Here is a 27,766-nt window from a genome sequence, read left to right as displayed (position 1 = left end):
GGGGGCAAACACTTTTTCACACAGGGCCATGTAGCTTTGGATTTTTTTCTTCCTCATTAATAAAACCCTTCATTTAAAAACTGCATTTTGTGTTTACTTGTGTTATCTTTGACTAATGTTTAAATTTGTTTGATGATCTGAAACATTTAAGTGTGGAAAACATGCAAAAAAGTAAGAAATCAGGAAGGGGGCAAACACTTTTTCACACCACTGTAACTATGTACATTTAACTACTACCAGCTACTGTCTGCTTTACTTGAATATTGTTCATTGCACAGAGTACAAGTACTGAGTAATATATAGTATCTATATATACAGAGTAAAATATATAGTATATGTATATAATTACATAAAATATAGAATAAACAAAATGTGTAACAAACAATGAGGGGTATGAATATGGTATTATATATAGTATGAGCAGGGCCGCCTGTAAGGGGAGAAAAAGGANGAACTTGCAAAATCAGTGGCTGACTAAATACTTTTTTGCCCCACTGTATATAATTACATAAAATATAGAATAAACAAAACGTGTAACAAACAATGAGGGGTATGAATATGGTATTATATATAGTATGAGCAGGGCCGCCTGTAAGGGGAGAAAAAGGAGAAAGCTCCCTGGGGCCCATGGAGGCCTGCAGTAATCATGTTAATCCTACATATAAGCAACGAAAACCACACTTTATTTTGAACCAAAATATTCACCATTACTTCTTAAGCCCAGTTCAGACCAAAGATTCGTGACGAGATATCCCCATTTTAAAAAGTTGCAGCAGTGTGAACTGGCCGGTCTGGGCTCGACTCAAGCTGGTTGATGGTGTCACGTATAAGCCGCCTGTAGAGTATTAATTATCAGTAGAGTCCATCTGATGCTCATTTTCTTTACATTTTTTGTTGTTTCATCTCTACTAGAAAAATGTAACTGCAAATTATATTCAGCCACAAAATAAACCTGAAAAACTGCAAATCACAACAGAGGTACAGAGAGTTGTTGCATAGAGATGATACACCATCTCATCTAGTCGCATTGGTGTGAACTGACGGGTTTTCAGAACCTCGCAGAATGGCACATTGCAAGTAGTTGCCTGTTTCAATTTGTCTTGTCACAAATCTTTGGTCTGAACTGGGCTTAAAACCAACAAAAATAAACGTAAACCAAGCAGCAGCCTTGAAGGCTGAAAAATGAAGCCAATGTAGAAGTGCCAAAAACTGCAGTTCCTCTAACAGCCACTTGGGGCTGGCTCTAAAACAGAATCAATTCCAGCCACTTCTGTGGACGGGGCAGAGTGTGAGCAGTATGAAACATGCACAGCAGTTACAATCGGCAGCGCAGGTAAGTATAAGTAAAAATATCTGTATATACACTACAGATCTGATATGAATAATAGATGTATCTCCTCCTTGCACTTCTACTCCACATTTCAGAGGGAGTTATTGTACTTTGTACCACACTATATTTACTTGACAGCTGTTACCTTAGAGATTAACATTTAATATAAAAAACACAGTTTACGATTTTCTTTTAAAATATAACACAAATATATTACACTAACGGCACTATATAATGGTGAAAATTACTTTTAGTTTGAGAACCCAGAAAGAAAATCTTATTGAGAACTGGATGAAATGGTGAGTGTCAAATTTCAAACATTAGACCTGAGTTTGTCTGAATAAACACTAGAAACACAATGTGGTGTGATCAGTAGCCCCCCACTGTCTCCATATGTATGTCTTGATTCAACATCCTTGTTACTTGTAAAGCTTTTTTTTTTTTTAAATTGAATTAAATTTTAATTATTTTAAATATAAAAAAAATGTGTTTAATTTGTTTTGATTTGTGTGTTTTTTGTGTGTGTTGTTTTCTATTTATTCTTTATTATTTTGCTCGTGGCCTTCATGTTTAAACCAAAAAAAGAAAGTAAATTTAATAATAATAATAAAAAAAAACATTACACCACATAAAAAAGTTGTAATTAGTTCCATCTCAGTGAACTACAACGGGTGCTTGCACATTCATGCAACAATAGTCTATGAACATAGTTTATGAAAGTCCCAGAGGAAATTTATCTGCATTATAAATACTTTTAGTTTTAATTCTTTAAGTACATTTTGCTGATAATACTTTAGTACTTTTACCTACATTTTACATTTAAGCCTTTCACTTTTTGTGTTGCAGTATTGCTACTTTTACTGAAGTTAAAAATCTGAATATTTTCACCGTTTTCTATAATTACTGTATTATTATTATTATTATTATTATTACGATTGGTACAGTAACACACATGAAGCAAATGTTAACATCTTCATATGTTATAAGGTAATTTAATTCATAAACTGATTTTATGTTTCGTCTGTAAATCTGAATCTGCAAAGTAAAATCTGTCTGATAAATGTAGTGGAGTAAGAAGAACAATATTTCCCTCTGGAAGATAGTAGACTAAGTAGAAAGTGGACTCATGTGAAGTACAAGTTACTCTCCACCACTGCACATATGAAAATTAAATATATATATTAGTTGTGTTTAGTCAACATTAGAGAGTTAATGATATTTGTGCTGTAAGTCGTCTGTCGTAAACAAACACAAAGTTGTTTCTATATTAAAGAAAGCAGTGTTTGCATCAGCAGCGTCTCACTGAATGCTTAATGTGAGGAGCTGCATGGTCGTTGTGCTGATGTTACACAAACATTCAGGACTTGCCACAGGAGGCTCAGTTTGGCTTGCATGAGAGAGAGGAGGTGGGAGGAGGGAGTGTGGGGGCTTTGGCCTGAAGCGAACTTGTTACTTTTTCTCATTAACAGTCAATAAAAGGAGCACGCAGCGCTCCAAGACCTCTCTGTCCCTGGAGTGATGCACTTTAATTCCCTGTGATGTCTCAAAAAACATGTAGCTTTGTAGTCCAAGGTCACTGAGAGATAAATGAATTAATAAAACAGAGAAACAAAAATAAGCAAAACATAAAATCTGAGGACAAAATGTGAGGACACTGAGCTCCTTTAAAGAAAACCTTTGAGCGGATCTGGTCCTCATACATCTTCATAATCACCCGCAGTACCTGTTCACGCCCACACCTGTGCAGCTTCTGTTTGAGAGCACTGACACCCTGTGGTGAGACAAGACGGTACAAGTATCTGAAATACACTGACTCTGTGGCTCCAAGAGACTCTGTTCAGACTCATGTTTAATTTATGCAGATGGGTGACACATTAAAGGATAAATGAATACAAAGCTCCTCATTAAAGGACTGCTTCACCCTCAAAATAACAAGTTGTATATCAGTTACTCACCCGAAGGTACTCTAATGAAATTTGTAAAGAAGACCAGCAGCGCCCATGTTCAGCAAAATAAAACATACTCTTTTTGTGAATGGAGTCTGGCTTTGAAGAGAGAATATATAAGTATCACTTTTAATTCAGTTCCTCGTCAGAAAGAGCTGTCTGTCTGAGAAGCATTGAGCATACCACTGGATAAATGGGTTTTACTGCAGGAGTTGTGTTGGTGTTTGCAAACCAGAGGCCTGTACTACTAAGCCACTTCAACTTATCCAGGATATCCTATCGTTATCTGGTTTGACTAACCCCAACTAACCCCAACATTGGCCGTCGGGATAACAGGTACTACAAAGCTGGTTATAAACTAGTTCAGTCAATCCGTAATCTTAAAACGGAACTTTGGTACACAGAAGGATCAGTGGAGGCAAACAAAGCCAACAAGGATGAGGCAGAGTAAATCAACAGGCTAAATTAAAAAAATAAGGAAAGGACACAGGGAAACTAAAGGCTGGAACGCTACACAAGGAGCTAAGATGAACTGGCACTGAGAGAAAACAGAGACACACACTAAACACTCTGGTGAGGGGAAGGATAACAAGACACAGGTGAGGCTAATCAGACAGAGGTGAAGTCATCTAAAGGGAGGGAAAACACACAAGGACAGGAAGTGAAAGATGACAACAGCCAAAATGCTGAACTCATCAAAACATGAGTCTACAAACCAACAGGTAACGTCATGGTGGATATGTCCAGTATTTCTATAGACGCTTAGGTTGTTATCCAATTTTTTTTTATAATTGTTGTCGTGGCCCATCCAGCTGTGTGTGCATGTGAGTCCCTGTGAAAGAATGAATGAATGAATAATAAGAAATACATATATACAAACATATTAAGAATATTAAAACAGATATTTGCTAGTTATAGGCTATATTAAGAAGATATGTTTTGAGTTGTCGTTTAAAACTGTCCACTGAGCCAACAAGTCCAATATTGTAAGGCAGGCTGTTCCGTATTTTTTGGGGCATAGCAGCTAAAAGAAGCACCCCCAAAGGTTTTTGTAGTGATATTAGGAACAGATAAAAGAGCAGCTGCGGAGGTTCTCAGGGTGGAGGGACGTAGGGTGATAGGGAATCTATTTTATAGGAGGAGGCGATGCCATTAAGAGCCTTAAAAACCAAAAGAAGGATTTTAAAATCAATTCTAAAAGATACTGGGAGCCAGTGCAGGTTACATGGAGCAGGAGTTATATGGTCTCTCTTTTTAGTTTATTGTTTAAACCCTGGCAACAGCGTTCTGATCCCAGTGGCAACATGTAAACTGAAAACAACAAAAGGTCCTAGGACACTGCCCTGGGCAACACCATAGTCAACACTGTCTCTGATATGTGTTCACCAATTCTGACCTGAAATTTCTTTTCAGAAATATAAGAGTGAAACCAGTTAAGAACTGTACCACACAGACCCACCCATTCCTCAAGACAGCTAGGTGGAAGAGTCGCTCTGTGATATTCACATTTGTGTGTGTATCCAACTGGCTAGCTAATCACTGCAGCTCTGCACTGGGCTCATGCAGCGGTTACTGCTAATAACGGTAACAGCACTGTCACTAAAGTGTGGCCCCCACTCTCCAGTCCCCCTCCTTCCAGATTAAGAATGTTAGCTCCGTCAGCAATGTTGCTGTTGTTAGCACTAGCTACTAGCTAATGGTGCTGCGAGCCGCGTGCAGACAGTCCCAGCCCAGACTCTAAATCATAACTACAATCTGAATGTCGCTTACAGCTCCCTGTACACTGCTTGGAAATTTTGTCTCTGTTGACCTTTGTCAGTGCACAGTGACGTCACTTTTGGTTTCAGGTGCAAACACCTAACAGGAGGTGCAAGCTGGTGACCCATGAGGTATGATGTTAAATCTCTATCAGCTGATAATGTGATAAACTTTAATCTCTTTACAGTTTGTACATGGTGATAAAAACACTTTTCTATTTGGATTCAGCCATTACTCATTTTTTCAGTCTATTGTTTATGATTCTGTTGGTACACATGGGGTTTGTTTAACCTATGTGCTGCACACAGCTGTTGATTCATGTGCCATATTGTGTATCAACCTGAATTTAAGTTGAAACCACGCCCACCTGACCCACAGAGCTCAGTCCTGACTCCACCCAATGGTCAGTGCAGCAGTCATGAAACTTCAAACCAGAGAGGGCAGCGAACACTGTTTTCAGCCTGGGTTAAATAAGTATGGTGAGTATGAATGGTACGACCTAAATGTTACAAAAAGCATCTTATCTTAAACACAACTATAAACCTAAGGGTGTATGTTAATCAGTTACCACAGAGACCCCTGCGATTTCACTCTCAGCGTGGTATGTTTTGTTTCATCATATTCCTTCTAATAACTTTGTTGTTGTCTCTTGACCTTGATTTCTTGTCTCCGGGGCATAACCCTCCTCACTTGACTTTGTTTACACTGTTGCCACTTAAAGTCTAATGACTTACATATTAACTAACTGACTCCGAGCCAAGCCAAACTGACTTTCAGGCAGACATTCATCTCCTGTTGGTTTATGTTTTTTCTCACCCTGAATCTGTGGTGGTGCTCCGGCTCTGACTGCAGCTCTGCTCCTCAGAGAGAGAGAAAACTGAATGAGATCCCAAGGTGCTTTGCTGCACTGCATGGGTTTGTTCATGGCACTGAGCTTTTGTGATTGCAGCCTACAGCACAACATGGTGGATTACTGAAAGTGGGTTTTAATGAAATCATGGCTGATGGTTTGGAGATTGTGCCTAAATTTAGATCTGGTTTCTTTGGAAAAAGAAAATCAAAGAGTTTAAAGGAACATCATGATGAAATGTGTTTGCTTTAAAGGTCCAGTGTAGGGTTTAGAGGGATATACTGATGGAAATGGTATATAATGTAATAAGTGTGTTTTCTTTAATGTATTATCACCTGTAAATAAGAATCATTGTGTCTTTGTTACCTTAGAATGAACCTTTCATATCTACATAGGGAGCAGGTCTTTTTCTACAGAGATCACCATTTTGCACCACTATGTTTCTAGAGCACAGTCTCACTCTGAAGTCATCAAAATCCGGCACTTTTGCAGTGACTTGTGGCATCAGAAACCAGCGTGGTGGATGGGTCCAACAAACACCGACTTTCACCCAGGAGAGCAGTGTCCCTTGACACTGTGTCCCAGAACGTCAACAACCAACACACCCAGGGTACCTTGCACGTTGTATGTGGACATGGGAGATCCATGACCACATGTTGACATGTGATGAGGTTGGAGTGAGAATGTGTTGTCCACGACGAAAGCGTCAGAAAAACACTGCTTTTCAATTTTTAGTGGTTCAAATCAGTGGGTCAGGACTGTAAATATAGACAGTGCAGGCAGTGGTTGCACTGGGGCCTGTGGGTGGAGAGGCCTGATTGCCACCTTGAAATACGCCCGTGTTCAAAGAACTCACATTAAATAAAATAATTGTGCAATTTTCTATTTATGCCCTCAAAAAGGCAAACCCATCCCAATCATGGTTTTCTGTTTTTGTAAGATATTATCAAACTATAACAAAATGATATGACGTACAGTAGCTAGTTTAGGTGCAAAAACTCTCAAGACTGACTCACGACTCAAGACTGGGCACACCTGCAAGTGGTTACAGTATAACATAAAAGCGGCAGTAAGACACACTGTTGGTAAAATATATATACACCTAACGCTTTGTGTGTGTGTGTGTGCTTCAAAACTAGTAACTAGGGTGCACTAGAGCCCGTCATAATAACATACACTGGGGCCAATCGTAACTACTTTACACCACTGCAATGGGTCCGTTAGTTTTGGAGAGGAAGAGACCTCTGCGGATAATTCAGCTCATAGTAAAAACCTCCTGAATGTCTGGATTAGAAAACGTTGAGCACACATCACTTGCTGAAGAAGCTGGCTGCCTTGCAGTGTCACAGAAACACTGATTGTGATGTGAAACTTTGCGGATAATTTAGCTTAGTAAAAACGAGGCCTGTCAAATGATTGGAAAAAACCTAACCTGATTAATTAATCTAAAGTAATTGCATACATCAATTTTTTTTTAAGTATTTTAAAATTTCGATTCAAATGAATTCATCGTAAAGTCATAGTAAAGCTGCTGGATCTTGAACACAGTTGTCCCCCCTGTCCTCCACCACTGAATCTGATCTGCAGTCCATTGCAATCCATTTTGCCAGGGAGTTAGTCGGTCACAGGTAGACGTACTCAATTTGTGTCTGAACGCTTGGTCAAATCAGGCTTGACAAGGCTGGCTGCTAGCGCTAGCATCAGATGCTTTGCTAGCTAGGACCTTTGGTTCGCTGCTAAATGCTTTACATTGAGATGATGTTTCAGGCTTCAAGTACACCGATGGTATGAAACGTCCTTACTGCAGAAACTGCAGAGGACGGTGCACCTATCAACAGTTTCATCTGGGCGTTTTTTAAATGTAAATGTTCCATTTATGGGGCCGAGCAGTTTCGTCTCGTCTGCCTCCATCATATGACAAAGCCACTGTGGCCTTCAATGACACCGAGTCAAAGGGCACCACGGCACGCGATTAATCAGCGCTATTTTTTTCCTGTGATTAATTAATCAAAATGAATGCATTACTTTGACAGCCATAGTAAAATCCGTATAAACTTCTGGATCAGAGAAACGATGAGCTCTAATGAAGTTATCGGAGAAAAATAGGTGAGCACACATTAGCAGGTGCTGGGCTGGCGGCCTGTCTGCGACATGCTGTTGTTTGTTTTGGAGAGGAAGAGACCTCTGTGGATAATTCGGCTCCTGGTTAAAACCTCCTGAACAATAAACACTGAAGGAATTCTAACCAGGAGAAGTTTCAGCTGGTTGCAGTCTGCAGTCCTCACCTCTAGAGGCCACTAAATCCTCCTAAATCTTACACACTGTTCCTTTAAACATAAGCATCCATACTGGACTTTATACTGAGGGTTAGACATTACAGAATAATTTCAGTTTTCCATCAAGCCATTGAGATTAAGCATTAACTTATTGTGTGTGTTTAAACTTAAGCGAGCATGACATCTGTTATAGATCACTGAGCTCAAAGCAAAAGAGCTTCTGTATGAAGTGACGTCACCAAAGTAAACATATATCACACCAACAAAATGTAATTGTGCGTATTCTTTTCTATATCACATGATGAAATTGTCAAACAAACCACAAATAAAATCTCCATTTCCTAATTCTGCAGTGGCAGAGACGTGTTTGCATTCATTGCTTCACAGTTTGAACAAGATAACAGGCCCGGGGAACTCAGGCTGGGCTCAACTGTCTGGGTGTGACAGCCACCGCCGTCAGGTCTGTGTGGGCAGATGATGACATGCCAGTTTAACCAGGAGAGGAGCAAGAAAGTGGCATGAAAAGAACTTTGTTGACTTTCTCCCAGACCAATTCACACCCTATATTCATGATGTCAGAGCTTATCTGAAACTCAGCTGAAACTCTGATAACTTGAGTTCAGAGCTGAGCTGAGCTGAGCTCCTCGTCTGCTGCACTAGCTGAGAGTTTGTGGCAGGAAAATATAAGTCTCAGTTACAGACCATTCATGTCAATCACAGCTGTGTCATTGAACTGATATTTTGTGACTGAAACCTGCCTTACAGGCTCGACTATCATGTCTTTGAGGCAGGATTACGCAACCACAAAAAGAGGAGCTTTGTTTTGTAAACACCTACCTTTTTTTTGTGAATGTTAAGATGTTATATGATCTTGAAAAACTTGTCTTCCTTTACAGAATAATTGTGACCAAACAGCACTTGTGTTTATGTGTGTGTGCATGCCTTTTTGTGTGTAAGTACACACCTGTGTGCACATACTCTCCACCTCCAGAGAGGAGCAGGAGGAGGAGGAGGAGGAGGAGGAGTGGCACAGGTACACTGGATATTCTCGCTGGGTTTGAAGAGGGAGGAGATGAAGGGGGAAAACCTTGAGGGCAGCATGGCAACACAAACCTTATAAAGAGGGAGGCACACCCAGCCGGTGGCCATAGTTGAGCTCTCCTCCCTGACAGCGACAGCAGCAGTAACAGCAGCACCTGGCAGTCGTCATGCTCAGCCTCATTAAATTACCACGAGTCTTCACCATCAATCAAGTGCCAAAAGTAAGTTCATCTTCACTATATCTTAACTGGAAGTTTCAGCTTTCACACAGTCAGACTGAGCTGGAGTCAAGAAGGAAGAGGAGAGTTGGGTGAAGAAACTTTAAAACGTAAAAAACTAGTGCGTTAGCTTTGCTCACAGAGTCAAACTTGAACCTATTTACACCTTTAATATTTCACCTAATGAAATAAACACTGATTAATCCTGTGTGTGCAGAGACTGAAAAACATAAGCACTTATTTATCCGAGAGGACTGCACAAGTGTTTGAGTGTGAAGTTGCTTTGGATCAAAACAGCCACCAAGTAATGTAATGTAACGTAATGTAAAGGAGTACTCCTATATTGCTGACCTTTTTGGCTTGTGACCCGCGGTGAAACAAATCACTGTAAGTCTGTGCACTTTAATACTTTTTACAAGTGCACTGAAATACAGCTAAAATTAGCTAACTTTAAAGTGCACTGTAAGTAGTGAAAATAAATTAAACTTTAATAAAGCATACTAATAGTGTATATCTGTGGTTTGCAGAAACTTAAATTTTCTTCTGGTTACTGGGTTTAAATTGTTCTCAAATTAGTAAAAACAAGGGTCTCTGGATTTTTAACTGATATGATGAGGTGGACATTCATGCATTGTTTGTTTCTGCAAACCACAGATTTGTTAACTTTTATTGTATATGTGTGATTTTAGGATCTATGGATACATCAATGCTTGTGTTGTTGTTGTTTTTTACTGTCTTGTAAGGTTTCCTGCTTTGAAAGGTACATATTGATAAAATGCCTTATTATTATTTATTTATTTATTTATTTATTTAATTATTATTATTATTATCATTTAAAAGTGCACAAAAAATAAAGCTTGAAATAAACTAACTTTAAAGTGCACTGTTTTGGAGTCACATTAAATACACCTCTGATGAAGTGAAATTAAATTAAACTTTAATAAAGCATACTGATATTGTATTACAAAGGACCTGAAAATGAGAACACTTTCCATAAATACACCAAAGTGCCACTTTAAGTTTTAGCAATTTAATATACTTTTTAAAAGTGCACTGACATACAGTTTACAAAACAATGTGAATAAAGTACACTGCTAATAAGTACACTGTAAGACCACTTTAAGTATTGCAGAATGAGTATACTTACTTACATTAAAGTTGAACTTGATGATGTGTATTTTGAAGTACACGTTAAACATCATATTTTAAATATACTTTAAATAAGTCATAAAAAGTGCAAGTGTGCTTGTAGTATACTTTAATTATATATCTAGCACACCAGTATATACAGTCTTTTGACCTGGGACACCCTGAGGAGGGAGGGTTCCTGAATCCAGCTCTTAAACATTCAGCACTCAGCATTTCACTGAGGATTTCCTCATCTCGTGTGTTTTGCTGTTTGCTGTGAGCTGCACGTAGTGGACTGAGGACTGACAAAGAGTTTTTTCTCTTGAGGTTTTCCACGAGGACAGCATCATCTCTGGCTACCGACACCCCCGCAGCTCAGCCACCGACTGCATCCTGAGCCTCTTCCAGCTGACCAATGAGACGCTCAACATCTGGACCCACTTCCTGCCCACCTGGTATGACTGACAAATGTTATTTTTAATGAGATAAGATACACCTTTATTGATCCCATAATTGAGAAATTCCAGTGCTTTGCAGTTTTAGAGATTCCTCAACACGTGTTTGCTTCCTGTCGTGTGTTCACAATATCTGACACACCTGAGGGCATCTCGATTGTCAGCTGTTGAGGAGGCAAGTGGCCTAATTTGTGCCAGATGTCACATCTCAGGATTATCACCTTATCCTCTACAATTCAGTCCTACTGCAGAGTTTGTTACATAAAAGTCACCTCTTACATCTTTACATCTACATCTGTGTTTTAGGATTCTTTTCATACCAAGCTCAAGATTTTTTAAATTCCTACTGACGTAGGTCACAGAGTCATCTAGAATTTTATTCTGCGGTTTCACAGACTGACAGTTTCTGAAGTTGCAGCTCTATTATACCTACTATCAAGCAAAGACAGCGGATTTATTACATCAGTTCCGCCACATTACTGACTAAAGACCACCATTAATTTTTACTGCTCATACCCAGAGTTACAGTATCTGTCTGCTTAGTATTCATGGTACCTGTCAGCGAGTAGATCCCAGTGTATATTTATTACCATAAATGCACTTTTCAAGGAGTTACAGAGATGCCAGAGGAGCAGTGGACTTTACATAGTAATAAAGCTGTTGTGGATTCTGCAGACAGCTGGCGCAGGACACATATGTGTGCCAAATCACTCACAGCCATCGGGCTGGATTTACTTAAGTAATATGAGAAGGATTGCACATACAGACAGGTTTGTTTTGAAGTCATACATCCCAGCAACCATGTGGGTCCCATAGACCTCCTGCAGTGTCTCCCTGTCAACGGCCTCTTGCTTTGTGTGCAGCAGGACTTCTATAGTACGGCTGCATTTATACAGTTTATTTATCCTTTATTCACGTCAACTCTTTTCCCCATACGCTGTAAAGATATCAACTTATACTGTCTGGTATAAAGTGCATGAAAGTCCACCTCATCATATCAGTTAAAAATTATATGCATGTGAGCTGACTTTGTTATCATGAGGATGAGGGGATGGTGGCGTGACACCCTGGTGAGACAGCTACCAAGCTGCAGAGCAACAAACAACAAAAACCATTGTTTTTTAGCAAGACATCACATCGGCAGCATTTCCAGCCGTGACTGTGCCTCCAAAACTGGATAATTAAAGTCTTAACGTGATCTTTTCCTAAACATGACCAAGTCGGTTTTGTGCCTAAACATAGCCACACGTTAACCACGGCATCCTTGAAGCATAAAGTGTCAACACATCCGCTACATATCCGGTGTGCAGAAATGCACAGTGCCAACATTTAGGGTTGGCAGTTTTGACAGAGGCTTGATATGTGTGTTTATACATGTGTCTCTGATGAGTCACCTTGTCTTCTCTCTAATCATTTTTTTAAATTCAAACCATAATGAAGATTAACAGTTCACTTGTCGTGGTCTTTTCTAACACATTTCAGCCTCACATTGCAAACTATGATCCACTGATCCATGTTTGAACGTGGCTGTTAGAAGTACATCAGAAACTGCAGTGATTAGATCAGTTGTTGTGCACGAGGACATCAAACCTGACACTGCTTCACAAACTGGAGATCCAGTCTGACAGCTACTGACAACATTACTTGTAGGCTCAACTTAAATTCTTTGTCTGTTTGTCTACCTCAAAACTTTCAAGTTATCTAAACTTCATATGATGACGTGATATGACTGGTGACATGAAGTTTGATCGATATAAGAACAAACTTTGATGAAACAAACAGTAAAACTTCTTAAACTGAGTTGACACAACTAGCCGGCCCTAAAACTGAGTAAACTCAAGAAGACTTTGCAACTTGTGGCCTTATTTCTTCGAGTTTTCTCAGCTTTTACAGGGTTTTGTTAGACATTAGATACAACGCCTGTAGGTGCAGACCAACCCCGTCTCACTAAGAAATCAATGAACCCCGACACTTGGGCAATGACTTGCAGCATCCGACACTGAAAGTCCATGACCAAATGTTGATATGTGACGAGGTCAGAGTGAGAATGTGTTGTGCGGACACAAACTGTTTTCTGATATGACTTTTAGACGATACCCAAAGGATCAGGTCCAGACATTGTCTACAGTTGCCCCTTCACACGTAGCACACAACGGGAGGTTGTACGTGTCGTGAGCATTCTCACCAACTGGAAATAACCTGTTTGGTTTAGGCGAGGGATGGTGTCTGTTTAGAGCATTACGTAGGCATTCGTAATTTGGTCCTATACAACCAAACCTCTTTGCCATTCATTGAATTTGTCTGACGATTTCAGCTTTGGCCCTTATCACTAGAAGTTCTCGAATCTCATCATCTCTTCAGTTAGACATTTTCATTTGCATTGTTGCGTATGTGACCCTTCTTCTTCTTCACCTTCTGATGATTGTATTCTTCCAGGTTCGCACAAGTCCACATGTCCACTTGCTCACTGTGAATTCTCTGGACAATGACCTGCTCTATTCACACATGGGCTCAATCAGACATTACACAGACTTCACACTGGGCAGCTGGCAGGGTGAAGTACATGTGATGTCCAGTCCAGCTGATTTGGGTTCTCACATACAGCTCCTCGGGGTAATGTCTACATAATTTCATGTTTGCAGTGCGTGTGTGAAAGCAGCTAGAGAGGCTCAAAAGCTAAAGAGGAACAAGGCCAAAGATAAATAGGAGGGATCATTCCCACATCCCTCTGCTGCACATCTCAGCACAGTATGTTCACTCTGACTGGCGCTCCATAAAAGCAACATTTGGCTCCTCAGCTTCCTCCCTGAGTTCAGCGTCTCTTCTCAGTTTGACAAACACTTCATCACAGCGTGGAGGTTAAATATATCCAAGACTTAAGTGATGCAATTATTTCATTCTGCACATGTGTGTGTGTTTATGTGAGTAGGTCTCAGAATTTAAAGTTACTACAGAGGTTACTGCTCCCACGAGCCACCCTGCACTTCCTCCCTGCTGAGATGCCAGTTGCCAGGGAGTGTGTGTGTGTGTAGCAGGTCACATGGGTGTTTGTGTCTTTGGGGCACGGCGTAGACCTTGAGGCAAGCCGCTAATGAGCAGATCTGCGCTGGAGGCTGTCATATGAGTTGCCTCAATTAGTTAACTGCTCAGTGACGGGGAAAAGCACAAATAATGTTGATTTGTTAATGAGATGCACTGAGACGTGGAAAGAGATGCACAAAGCAAACTACAGCCTCCCGATAAGGCTGTTGTATAACTGACAGTTGCTGACAAATGCAGGATTAAACTGAGTAATACTTTATTATGAAAGTCTTTCATCGACAGGTACTGACAGGTCCAGGGATTACAAGCCAAGTGTGTGTCTTTTAAATGCCGTGCACAGAGATAATTAGCAGTCTATTACTTCATGTAGGGAATATATGTATAATTACATATATGTAATGTATGTACATCTGATGTTGTTTCCATTATGTTTATGTCAGCTAAAGTAGCTAATTGTTTGTTAGACAGGAGGTTTGTTGTTTTGTAGTTATGCTCATTAATAAGCCTTTTCTCAAACCAGCTTAATGTTACTGCTGCTTAAATGCTCCAGTTTGTTTTGGTTAATTAAATAGAAAGAAATATTCACCTTCTTGCTGAAACCTAATGAAGACATGGACATCACACTCGTGTCTGTGCATGTAATACAGAACCAGAGCTGGGAGGCTGTTAGCTTAGCATAAAGACTGTAAGCAGAGGGAAACAGCTAGTACGGCTCGCTCTGCAGGTCAGAACACACCTGAAGCTTAGCGGTTAACACGCTGTATCTTGTTTGTTTAATCCTTAAACAAACAGAAATGTAAAAATGACAAGTTGTGGTTTTATGGGAAGTTACATGCTGCAACTCTGATGTACAAATATCACATACCAAATGTTCAGCTACATCTTTATTATTTCATTTATGTGTAAATATTCCAGCAATACTAGCAGTGATATTACGACAGTGTGACCGACAATATGTAGTAATCACTGACACTGAGGAGAGGGACACTATTCAATTGTGTTTGGTGACATGAATGATAACCTATGCAGGATTTTCCTAAAAAAATAAAACAATTTATAGATTCATACAGAGGTAATCCTTCTCAATCATCACTTATGACACACTGGAAGTGTGTGAGGGTGTATTTTTCTGCAGAGACTCTGCCCCCTGCCTGTATTTTCTTATTTTCCTTTTATTTTCTGTGCTCAAAAGGATGTGTACCCCTGCAGTGCTCAGGTGAGGTCAGGGCTTTACAAAAAAGTAGCAACGAGGTGCCAGACTGTAAATAGCAGGCATCCAAGAGACACAGTGCCAGAAAAACACAAATAAAGTGAGGCAAAACACCAAATGAGACAGTCAGTAGTACCTCTGACCAGTATTTTGCTTCTCTATCTACCACTTGTATGGATGTTACAACTTTAAGAGACAAATTCACCTTCATTCACTTCAACGATGCTACATACCTTCACTTGAAGGCCCCGATCACACAAAGTGTTTTGCAGGTTGAAAAACACAAGACGCTCTGCACTGCCTTTTTAAAATCGTTTATTTATTGATTTTAATTATTTAACAGTAATTAATATCAAGTTCCTAAAATGTTCAGGCAGAGGGTACTTGCTGTAGCTCTGATTGAGGGTGAGAGGCTGTCAGATAAAAGTTTGTTGGGCGCAGAGAAACAGAGATCTGTGTGGATACATGAGACCCTAAAAAAGAGGGTGGATCACGGGGAGTATCACCAGCTGGTCCAGGAGCTTCGCCTCGATGACGGCCGTTTCAAGTACTGCACTTAAATGCTGCCACGCCTGCTGGTTTCTATTGAAATCGTAGGAACTGCAGTTCTTAAAGTAGTATAGCTCTGGGTATCCACCAGCTGCTACAGTACCACCAGTTTCTCCTCCATTGTTTACCAACTGTAAACTTGTTTTCATGATCACCACAGAAGGCCCGCCTCTCAAGTCATCCGATTTGACAATGGGGGCGTGTGGCAACACAAAAACAGTGAGCAAAAACCTTCATTGTCATTAAAAACAATTATTATGTAATGAATATGTTGAATCTTTTTAAAACACAGTGGTTAAGGTGTTGTTACGTTTAAGTACAAAAAGCACCTGGTGATGGTCAGTAAAAGATCATGTTTTGGCCTGAAATACCTGGTTTTGGGGGCACACTACCAGCAGGAAACACAGTCATATCTTGGTGACAAAAAACAAATGCTTTGGGTGGCACTGTCGCCCCTGAGTTGTCGCTACAAAACACCCACGTTTGACACCTAAAAGGCCGATGGAAACATATTAGTGATTCGCTACAACAACCGGTTTTGCTGTTTGTTAATCTTGAACAGTGGTCTACAGCTTGGCAGGCATCTTGCCCAGGTAACACATCATCGACCTTCCACTTCACCTCCTGATGAGAACGTCAGCTTATGTACTATGTCACTTAAAAAACGTTTATATGATATGTATGAAGCATGCAAATGTATGTATTTTTGGTTTGCAGAATCATACAATGCCAACACTTTCTTCTGGCAGTGTGGCTGCATAAGGCTCCAAAATATATAGGTGTTCAGCTGGGTTTATACCTGATAACGTGTGAAGGCACTGTACAGAAGTATCTGCATGTTTTAATATGTCAGTCCTCTGTATGTTTAGACACTTGATTGTTTAAATGTTGATATGACGATCAAGCTCCAAAAATAAGTGATTTGAAATAACAGATCTGTGACTAACAACACAGCAGTTCAGATGAAATGTCACCATTCACTACAGCATATCCATTCCATGTGTTGAAAGTAGACCTAGTGCCATATAATGTTTAGGAGAGGAATTAAACGGTGGGGGCATCTTACTCCACCTTACCCTTTACTGCTGCATCCAATCTAATCATCTTAATGTAACCTGTTTCTCCCGGCAGGTACTTCCTATGGAAATTAGTGACGGTGGTGCTGATGCAGACGGCATGGCAGGACTCCTTCATCTGGCCTCTGTTGGTCTTCCTGCTCACCTGCTGCATTTACCCGCTGGCGTCGAGCTGTGCTCACACCTTCAGCAGCATGTCAGTGCGGGCACGCCACATCTGCTTCTTCTTTGACTACGGCGCCCTCAGTTTCTACAGCATTGGTAAGCGTATGTGGTTCACACTGGCGTATTTAATGCACTGAGCCCTCCACACTTACAGTGTTGTGAAACGTTTGCTGTGGTATCAGTAACTCAGCCACATATGGTAAAAAAAAAAAGGCAGGAGTCTTAAAGTGTTGTGTTTAGTTATGTGACACAGCGTACACCTTGTGATGCAAGATAGAGTGATAAACCAACCAATCTATCCTCCAAACTACAAAGTAGGCTGATGTTCAGTTGCAACAATTAGGGCTAAGTGCTTTCTCCTCTCCTCTCCTCTCCTCTCCTCTCCTCTCCTCTCATCCTTTCTTTTTAAAAGTCACACACCTATTCTTCTAATTATCTTCTAAAGAAGCTTTAAATATTGTTTAAGAATTCCAGAGAACAGAAACAAGCAGCCCTGCACTCCTCCTCTCCTCCTCTGCGCCCTTTATGCAGTGCAGCCCCAAACCGCATGTCACATTTTTTTTTAAGTTAATTATCAGAGACGTGACGTGGGAGACATAAGCTTTAATTCAAGTTGAGTATTAGTTTCCCGGGGTCTATCTGTGCACATGCCTGCCCGTGATTGAAGTTAGCGTTGAATTGGATTGCAGGTTTTTTTTGTTTTTTGTTTTTATTATAATCCACAAAGTGTTCTGACTTAACTATTGTCCTCTGTTGCTGTGTCCTGCTGCAGGGTCATCGATCATCTACTCAGCTTATGTTTTCCCGGACAAATGGGTGAACAGTCTCTTCCACAGGTGCTACATCCCCATCACTGTGATCAACAGCGTCATCTGCACCAGCGTCGCCTGCTACTCCAGGTAGAGTCAGAAAATTCATTTTATACAGCCAATGATAACTCTTGCAAAAAGTCATATGTTAACTTGCTAACATGCATATCGTTGACAAAATGCTAATGTTAGCTACCCCCTATTTTAAGTCAGTGTTGGTTTCATCCCCACCTTTTCCAGTGGCTCAATCACATCACAGTTTAATCTGTAAATAAGGGACTGTTTGTTGTTTATCAGAGGAGCGGGGTAGTAGTTGTTTTTTCTTATTTTCTTATTTTATTTTTTAACTTCACCCTCCCCAGATCTATAAATATTTTTCCTTGAGCCTCCCTGAGTGACTGGGTGAAAATACACAAACCTCCCTACACCATAAATAACCATTTTTTAAATCACATGAAATGTGAGTATTGGAGACAATGCAACAAGCAAACAGCACAGAGAGAATATCTGACAATAATATCTGTTTTTGCAGTTTCTGGCGTTGATAAATGGTTTAATTTTGGTGTTTTTTAAAGACATGCCCTTTAAAGCCTCCACAGCGTTTTCAACCTGTAGCCCTTTGCTGCATGTCATTCCCCTTCTCGCTCCCACATTTCCTTTCTATCTTAAGTTGCAAGATGACTTTACGTTAAATTGTATGTTCCTCCCCTAAGCCAAAATAATACACATAAGTCCCGCCTCTAAAAGATGATTTGACGTGCCTCCCCTGTTTTGCTCCACCCCCTCCTCTCATAAACAACAAACAGTCCCTAAAGATAATGTTATACCTTCAAAGTGTAGTCCTGGTGCAGTGGTGGAAGAAGTAGTTAGATCTTTAGCCTATGTAGAAGTAGCAATATTACAGTAAAAGTAAAATTCCTGCATTCAAAATTGATTTGTTTTTATTACTTACTTTTTATTGATTAGTAACTAAAGGTAAAAAAGTACAACATTTCCTTCTGAAATGTGGAGGAGTAGCAGAAAATGGAAATACTCAATTCTTTTTAAGTACAGTACTTTCCACCATTGTCCATGACAACATTCTAACATGACTGGTGTCACATACATGTGTCAGATAAATCCTGCTTGTTCACTCTGGTTGGCAAATGAAGCTCAATGGGGTGTGTAGTTCTATCAAAACTAAATTTAATTATAGTTTGAAGGACCTTTGTCACTGAGGATAAAAGCTTCAGCACCTAATACAGCATTGTTCCACCTCTTTAATTCACAGCAATCATCACATTGTTAACACTGTTGTCTCTTTGTGTCCTGGATTAATGCTGACTCTCTAATTCATTGTTCTTTCACTCATCTCTCCCGCTGCAAAGGCTTGGCTTACCATATCTGCAATATAATCATGACAGCGTGATGAGGTAAAGACATTCCATTTGCTAAAAATCTGCCTGTCCTATCGCTTCAATAATCTGTCTGAATTTTTGTTAATTCTGCATCAAATGATGGTAAAGATTCACCCCTTGAACATGTGTGATTATTGACATGTCTTCAGGCGGGACTTCATCCCACATACACTGTTGACTTTCATTAGTTGAGCAACTCTGTGTTTCATACAAAGGGTGTTACCAAAACGTGACTATAGAGACCAGCCCTGAACTGTGATTTAGTTGAGCTGTAGTTTCAGCTGGGCTGGTCCGAGGACGTGACAAAAGGAGTCGTAAAACATGTTTGACTCTTGTTCTGGCGTTACATAATGACGTTTGCTTAAAGCTGTGTACATGAAAGAAACTGTGAGGCTGCATGAGTGCTGCTCAGGAGAGACGTCATGTCACATAAGTCATCACACTGACTCAAACACAAATGTATTTATTAAATAATTGATGTAGTTCAAGGGATTGATTTGAATTTTAAAAGTAAATGTATTTATTTAACAGATTTTTGTTTATTTATGATAAAATTTCCAGCTGCTGCACACTGTGTCCTCAGCAGAGAAGTGCACCATGCTGGTTATGGATGACATGACATTAAAACTGTACACACATGGATTACATCAATCAGAAACTCTTACATAAGGATGACATTACCAGTGGTAATGCTGTGCATGACGTTTCCACTTTTCCTCCTCCACAGCTCTAACACAATGTAAACATCAGGAATATTTAAGAACTGTATTGTTTTCTCTTTTATTTCAGATTTCCTGAGAGCCAGAGTCCAAAGTTCAGCAAATACCTCCGAGTTGTTGCCTTCGCCTTCCCCTACCTGTTTGACAACATTCCTCTGTTCTACAGGGTAGGGCCACGGCTGTGCACTTCACACATGTGTGTCCTCACACGAGACACAACAAACAACGTGTGTCACAGATACAAACACTGAGATACAGATGTTACAGATACAGTAACATTGAATCAGAAACTGGTTTACTGCCAAGCAGGTTTTAACGTACAGGGGTTTGAGTTTGGTGTATAACAATAGATAAAAGGTAAAAAGAAGTAGGAGAGATTGTGGTTGGTTGGCACACCTTTCACTCTCTGTTGTATTTCCCTGGCTTAATTTATGTCAGAATTTTATAACTAGGAAATGAAAAGTCTGGGTTAGAGCTACAGATAAATGTGTTTAAATGTACACAAATGTTTTCTAAAATGTAGTAATTTGTGATTAAAGTCGTTAAACTTTAATCTTTAAAAAGTTATTTTGAAAATTTAGTCAAAAAAGTACCAGAAAACGTGAACATTTAATTGATTATCTGCCCATTTTTAAAATCAAACAACATATTTTTATGACTTGGAATTTTTATTTTATAATATTCAAATCACTTGCGTCACATGGTCTTCATAGTACAGTCCCTCACAACAACAACACATACCCCCTACCACCCATCCCACCCATAACCAATCGGGTCAACCTACCGATTCAGTGGCTCGCAAATCATGAATATGCTACACAGTGACAGGACAAGATAAATACAATTCTATAGGTTAGAAAGAATATGTATCTGGAGAAAATGGGGAAAATTAAAAATAAAAGATAATTACCAAACAACGTTTTTAAGCAATTTATCAGCAGGATGTCGGATTACTGTTACCTCTGACCATTCAAAAATTGATTAAGATTTATTTAAACATTGTTTTTAATCTTTCAAAATACTTTTAATCTCTAAAAATACAGCTACAGTCACAAGTGTTATTGTTACAAACCAACCCCGGGATCAGTGTGCCGAACAACCCCTTATGCACTTCACCTAATTTTGGGGTTAAATTATGTTGGCCAGCTACTGACACTCATCACAGACTTTCAAATCTTATGTCAAAATGTAGCTGGTTCCTGTTTCTATTATTCAAAAGTAACACTTTATCTCTATCTAACACAGTTTTAACCTAGTATCCGAGTGCAGGTGAAGGAAGCAAACATTTTAATGTGACATTTTTGTTTCTGTGACCTTCAGAGGACCAAAAACAGCTGTGTGCCAAACAACCCCGGTCTCCCCTATTGCAAACCATCCATATATATAAATTCAACATGGCATAGCAGTTCATATGTACAGTAAATCTGTTTTAAAATATACTGGATATTATTTTAAAACACAAATCTTTAACTTGTCCATTTTGATTCTTTAACTGGAATTACTTTTTTGCAGTAAAGAATTAGATGACAAAATCATAATTTTTCAGTGCTCTGTTACTCCATTTTTCATACTTTAATATTCATTACTTTGTGCTAATGTCCACGTCGAGGGGTATCTCTGATGTGATATGATTTGAAGTAATTGTACATAGAAGTTCAGTGTTTAAGTTCCGATATGATATATGAAAAGAATCTGGTCCTGTCGCAGTGAAAAAGCTAAATTTTACACCCTTGAAACTGGAACCAAAGTTTAACGTAGCAGCAGCTCCACTAACAGATACTTAATAAAAGAGTTTATGCCTCATTAAGAAATGTGAAGGTGATAAAAGTGGTAATAATGGGGATAGCACTGTAATCTATTAAATCTGCTGTGTGTGTGTATGTGTGTGTGTGTGTGTGTGTGTGTGTTGTGTTCACAGGTGTTTCTGTGTGTAGGAGAGGGCTGCACAGACAATGATACCAACATCCTCCACTACTACCACATCGCCTTGGCTTTCCTCACAGGCTTTCTGTTCGCCACACATCTACCTGAGCGCCTGGCGCCTGGCAGCTTCGACTACATCGGTAAGACTGAACTCAGGAGAAGCTGCTGTTGTTTTCATGAGCATGTTAAGTAGTGTTTTACTTTTGCCCAGTGTGCCAACCAGAAACTACAGAGAATTACTACCAAAGTCTGCTGTTCCCCTGAACTCTGCAGGAAGTTTCAGCAGATGATGACCAGCTGATTTTTCGGTTTAGGCACACCACCAATTGGCAAAGCTAACACTTAGCAGGTGGATGAGTTTTTAGCAGCAAAAGAGCCAGATATTTCCCTAAAGAGTTGGTTAAGACCAAAACAGAGCTTAAAGGAGTGTGCTGTGTCAGTGAGTGTTGCTTCATATCTGCTGGATGTGTAAATCAGCAACTGTTTGCTAACAAGTCACATCAGCTTCAGAGGTGCATCGTCAGTTTTGTGTTTAAGTTGCCAGGAAAAAAATGATAACATTGTACATTTCTGTAAACCTCAGACACATTACATTTATTATCAATGTTGCGGTGAATGTGTGGTTGTGTTTAGGCACAAAAACCACTTGGTTATGATCAGGAAAAGATCATGTTTTGGCTTAAACACCCACATTAGGTGGCACAAAAGTGCCCAAACACCATTTGGAAACTGAAAGTAACTGTAAGGAGTGTGTATTTTTGGAGGAACAGGACTTTGAAGCAATGGGTCTTTGTTTTTAGGATAACCGGCTGTCAAGGAAATGGGCTTTCAATCCAATTGGATATTTTTCGGAGTAATGGGGCTTCAACTTTTTTTTTTTTTTCATGCCTCCAGTAAACAAAGCATCCAAAAACAGAAATTCTTAACAAATGAAGTCAAAGGGGATCACATAAGTATTCATTTAAAGCAGGTTTGAATTAATTACAAATGTACATTACGTCCACCTCACTTTTCAACTGGTATTTCCAGTGTTTCTGTTTACAATTCAGTGGACAACCCCCCCCCCCCTTTTTTTTTTTTTTGCATTTTTAAGTACCAGTAACTTATGTAAAGCATTTTGTGAAGTCTCTGAGTTGGTTCTATACAGTAGATAAAGTCAGTGAAGATGCATTAATAGTAATTATTGATTTCAAGTACAATTTCTTCCTTTTTTTTCATTTGCATCAATTAATGTATTGTTTTCTTACAATTATGTCTCAAATGACTTTACAGACAACAAACTACCTAAATCTTACAAATCAATGGTCAATTATTAAAACAAAATGACATGCACACTATATGAAACATGAGATCAGAGCAACGCACAACATTCAGAAGAGCATGTTAGACAGAGACTAATGCTGTATTCACATGCTCCTCAGATGGTTCCCATATCCTAAGTTGGCAAGTCGTTCTTCTGACTTTGGTGTGTTCGTGAGCTTTGAGTCGAATGTGGAAACAACATGGATGCTACAAAGATGAAGTGTTGTGTTTTACTGCTCAGGGCATTTAAACAACGCATTGATCATGGTGTGAAGCTTTGTATTACAAGTCCCAGACTTCTTGCTGCAGTACATCACCTCAAACAACTGAAATAGTTATTTACCTTACTAATGTTAATGAACAACTTTTCTAGCTAATTTAGGTCACACGACACAGAGAGCAACTAAAGGTAGCAGCCTAATACAAAAAATTGACCTGCAATATGTCCATTAATAGAAATCTCATTACCATCAAATGAACATTTACCTTCATCTGCCATGTTTCCGCATGTATGACATCAACTTGGCAACTCATGTAACCAACCTTTTTGCAGACTTTCTAAATTAATTACTCATTTTTTTCTAAATGTGAACTCATTTCTAACTTTACTCTGACACTACTCTGACATGAATGCAGGGTTTGACATCACTGGTGACTCAGCACCAACCTCGGACCCTTGTTATATGTGAGGAAACTGTTCTCAAAGCCATTTAAGAAAAAAATGGGAGAAACTTTCGACAGTCAAAGATGACTGGGATTACATCAGTATGGTTACATAAAAATGTGTGATTTAAACTTGAAGCGTTTTTTAAAAGTAAGTCACAAATCTAAAAAGTGGATGAAGTGAAAAGGTTTGCCATTAGGTTGCATTCATGTGCACCTAGAGTATTGGAGGAATCGGTGTCTTGATCAGGAAGTCAGCTTATGAACGCAGAGATCAAATGTCACCTTTCAGATCTTTGTCCACTATAAATAACTCTGTGAAACACTGGATTCACATTAACTCATTCAGTGTATCCTCATTTGTGTTTAACATTGCAACACTAATGCGTAACCACCTCCATGTTTTCTTCATCCTCTTGAAATCAGTTGGCAATGTGACTCATTCACTCAGTGGTGAGGGCTTGTATTTACTGCTACTGTTTCTACTGTGACATGTCGCTGTGTTGCCTGAACTCAAACATGACTCGACTGCTCCCTCTGCAGGTCACAGCCATCAACTCTTCCATGTGTGCGGCATCCTCGGCACCCACTTCCAGATGAAGGCCGCTGAGCAGGACATGGTGACACGGCGCCCCTGGCTCCTTGAACACTCCATCCCCATCACGTTTATCAACTCACTGGGTGTAGGGCTGCTTTGTGTGGTGGTGAATCTGATTATCATCCTCCTGTACAGTTTACCTCTGCTCTCTGCTCCAGTCTGCCCAGAGAAGAAACATGATAAAGATCCAAAGAAAGCCTCAGCCAAGGTCTGCCCCTGCTACTAAACCTCCGGCTTCATAAGTCAGGGCTGAGGGATCCCAACTAACATGCTGGAGACATGTGAACAGAGGGCATTATGGGTGATATATGTACAATTCCTGCCACAAAATCTTGATCGAGAACAGTCAGATGACTGACAGGACTTCTCTATTTTGTAGAAAGTCCGTTTTGACAAACAGATCTTATTTTGTATGGGGGGGTTTGTACTGCAGAACAAAAAGCCATAAAATGGTTTGACCAGACTGACAATTTAAAGGGCAGAAAAAGACAAAAATACCTCTGAGTAACAGTTCAACAAGATAAGAAAAAATCACCAATAAGAAGAAAAAGAAACTGGGAGCTTAGTGTAAATCGTAACAGGTTCCTGTTTCAGTGTCAAGTGCACAATAATGCCTTTAACAAGCTGGAATTAACAGCAGTGTGTCGCTTTCACAAAGCTGTTCTTCAAACTACACAATAGAAGAAGAAGGTTAGTGTCGGGTCATCACTGTTGGACCTGGATCAGAAGGTGTCAGGTGAACATATTATGGAAAATATTTTTAAAGCCCAGTTTCACCAGTGTGGTTCAATAATGATCGGAGGTCACTTAAACTCTTTTGGACTTGAAAACAAATTCAAAATCCAAGTTACAACAGTATTCTCCCCTGTAATGCAACACTTGGGGACGTACACTAAATCATAGAATTCTTCTTCTTTGGGGTTAAAACTATTTCAAATAATAATAATTAAAAAAAAGATTCATTTGGTCTGAATCTCAGTTTTTTAATGTCCGTTAAAGGTCAGGCAGTTCGACCTATCTGTTGAAGTCTGATAGATTTATATCTCTTTGGTCATGATGTCCAGTAAAAATATTTCCCTCTGCAGATATGTAGGCCTAGCACAATGTCCTAAAAGCAAGCTTGTACCTCTCTGTCCGCACTGAATCTGTTAAATATGCACTTCTGTGACGTCATGTAAACAAACCACGTTGGTTATTAGCTGTGCACTCGAGATCTTCGCTTAAGGCGTTGCTGTCTCTTTGTCGGTTTTTAAAGGAGAAAACACACATTTTACATTGTAATGTTTAATTGAAATGACTGACAATATGAGACGGCGTCTTGGCGTCCGGTGTCTAGTATACATCTCTGAAGAGGACCCGCTCCACATGTAGATATATATGGCTCATTCTAAGGTTAAGAAAAAACACATCCATTCCTAATTTCAGGTGATTATAAACTAATAAAAAACATTGTTTTTAATATTATATTCTATTTCTGCCAACTCCTACACACTAGACCTTTAAAACGGTTATTATTAGGAAAAACAACATCAATATAAGAGGTGATTCCATCTTTCAAACATTTTTAAGAACCCTCCTAAATTACAAGGAGACTGAATGCTATCAAGCAGCCTGCACTGAACTCAAGGTGGTGCTCGGCCTTCAGACATCACTGTGACGACTGCTGTTACATGTGAGCGAAAATGAAAATCAGGTTGCATGTTGCATGAGCATATAATGGAAATTAAACAAAATGCTCGTTACCATAATATGTAATGAATGTTAATGTTTCTGAGGAAAGTCTTTCGTACTGAAAAAGCTATGAATGTAGCATGTTAGCTACATTATGAGGCAGTTCTGTGTGTCTGTAAAGTACTGATTTGCTCAGTTTTCTGATTTCCACATGTGGAGTATGAAGAGACTGTCAGCTGCAAAGAACAAAAATTATGTAAATTTAAAAATGCAGATTTCACTTTCAATTTTCAATTGTAGTGCTGCATTAACACTCCGTGCCTTTTCATATTTATAGTGCCTGTGCTTGTACAGAGTCCACTGTATACTACTGTCACTCTTATAAAACATGTCAAGACTAAAGAGACAGTTATGACAAGGGAAGAAAGATGTTTTGCTCTTGAGTTTGAGCTGCCTGCAGAGCAGCAACTAAATAATTAAAAGTTTAGTTAATGTTACATAAGATATATGTAAGACAGAGTAAATGTTTTCAGAGTAGTTTATTTCCCTTATATGATTGCTGTGTCCGTCCCTGTAACCCTGTGAGACATGCCAAAGATAAAGTATTTATGTGCAATGTTATTTATTATGATTTTTCAAATAAACTATCAACAAAACATGCCTGTGTGTCATTCTAATGTCAGTGTATCAGAACTTAGAAAAATAGTAACAGAAAGTGAACATGTGGACTCTAGTGTTGTCTGTGTTGTGTTGATATGAAGAGGCCCAGACTGTGGATATCTGTGGAGGCAATCTCCGTTTATTCCTGACAACTGGCAGCAAAAGGTAAAGACAAAATCCTCCGTCAACTACAACCATATAACTTGAGCCCCTCTCCAATGGAGTACAACAGCAAAAGGGGAGAGATAAGGTGGGAGACACCCATTTATAGGTGAGGTACCCCAAAGGTGAACGTAGGGGTACAGAAACTGAGTATGAACTGAGACGTTCCACATTTTGACTATTGAGGCCTAAGCATGTCAGGTAATAACAACTGAAACAAATTTTGTGTAATTATAGTACTTAAAATTACAAATGTACATTTGATTTTGTTACACATATTACTGCTGTATAATTAACCCTGTTACATAAGAACAAGAAGAGGATCATGGTGCCATGAAACTGTCACATTTTAAAGTGATACAGGAAAATGTCGGAAATTATACATTAAAAAGCTATAAGAAAAATATGAGGTACAGATGCACAAGATGTCAAGTAATTTCAATAGATCATTTTCAATTTTCAGGTCTTCACTGCCTTTTTATTTTGCAATAGCTACAAAGTTTGTATATGAGTGAATAAATGTAGGTTTTGATTCTGACCATTTCATTTTTATGTACAATTTGATGAAAATAATAAACATTAAAATTAATAAGATAACATTCCTGCCTATTGTACACCATAACAACTTGACCAGTATTCCTAAATAATATTTATGTATGGATAAAACTAAATAATAGCCAAGGACTAATTGAAATATCCGAATAGCTTCCAAATTCTAGCATTATATGTAGTGGATATTACTGCTATATCAGACTACCTTGAGTTATTTCACCCTAAAATTAAATATAGTTTATTTGTTTAGACCACATAATGAGCAA

The 27,766-nt window shown here is 39.2% G+C and overlaps 1 protein-coding gene across 2 annotated transcripts; it reads left to right on the top strand.

The window, feature by feature from the left end:
• Nucleotides 1-9,272: 9,272 nt before the first annotated feature.
• Nucleotides 9,273-26,775, top strand: paqr5b (progestin and adipoQ receptor family member Vb). 2 transcript variants are annotated; one of them, XM_050045515.1, is made up of 8 exons: nucleotides 9,273-9,422; nucleotides 10,875-11,002; nucleotides 16,935-17,140; nucleotides 17,817-17,943; nucleotides 19,221-19,265; nucleotides 20,040-20,136; nucleotides 21,888-22,032; nucleotides 24,401-26,775. In XM_050045515.1, exons 1-8 carry the CDS (start codon nucleotides 9,369-9,371, stop codon nucleotides 24,679-24,681), a joined length of 1,083 nt encoding a protein of 360 aa, XP_049901472.1. In that variant the 5' UTR covers nucleotides 9,273-9,368; the 3' UTR covers nucleotides 24,682-26,775. The 2 variants fall into 2 exon arrangements, with proteins under 2 accessions (XP_049901472.1, XP_049901482.1); XM_050045525.1 differs by lacking the exon at nucleotides 19,221-19,265.
• Nucleotides 26,776-27,766: the final 991 nt, after the last annotated feature.

Source organism: Epinephelus moara, chromosome 1 (assembly GCF_006386435.1).
Source record: "Epinephelus moara isolate mb chromosome 1, YSFRI_EMoa_1.0, whole genome shotgun sequence".
NCBI lineage: Eukaryota > Metazoa > Chordata > Actinopteri > Perciformes > Serranidae > Epinephelus > Epinephelus moara.
This window is presented reverse-complemented; position numbering and strand designations above follow the sequence as displayed.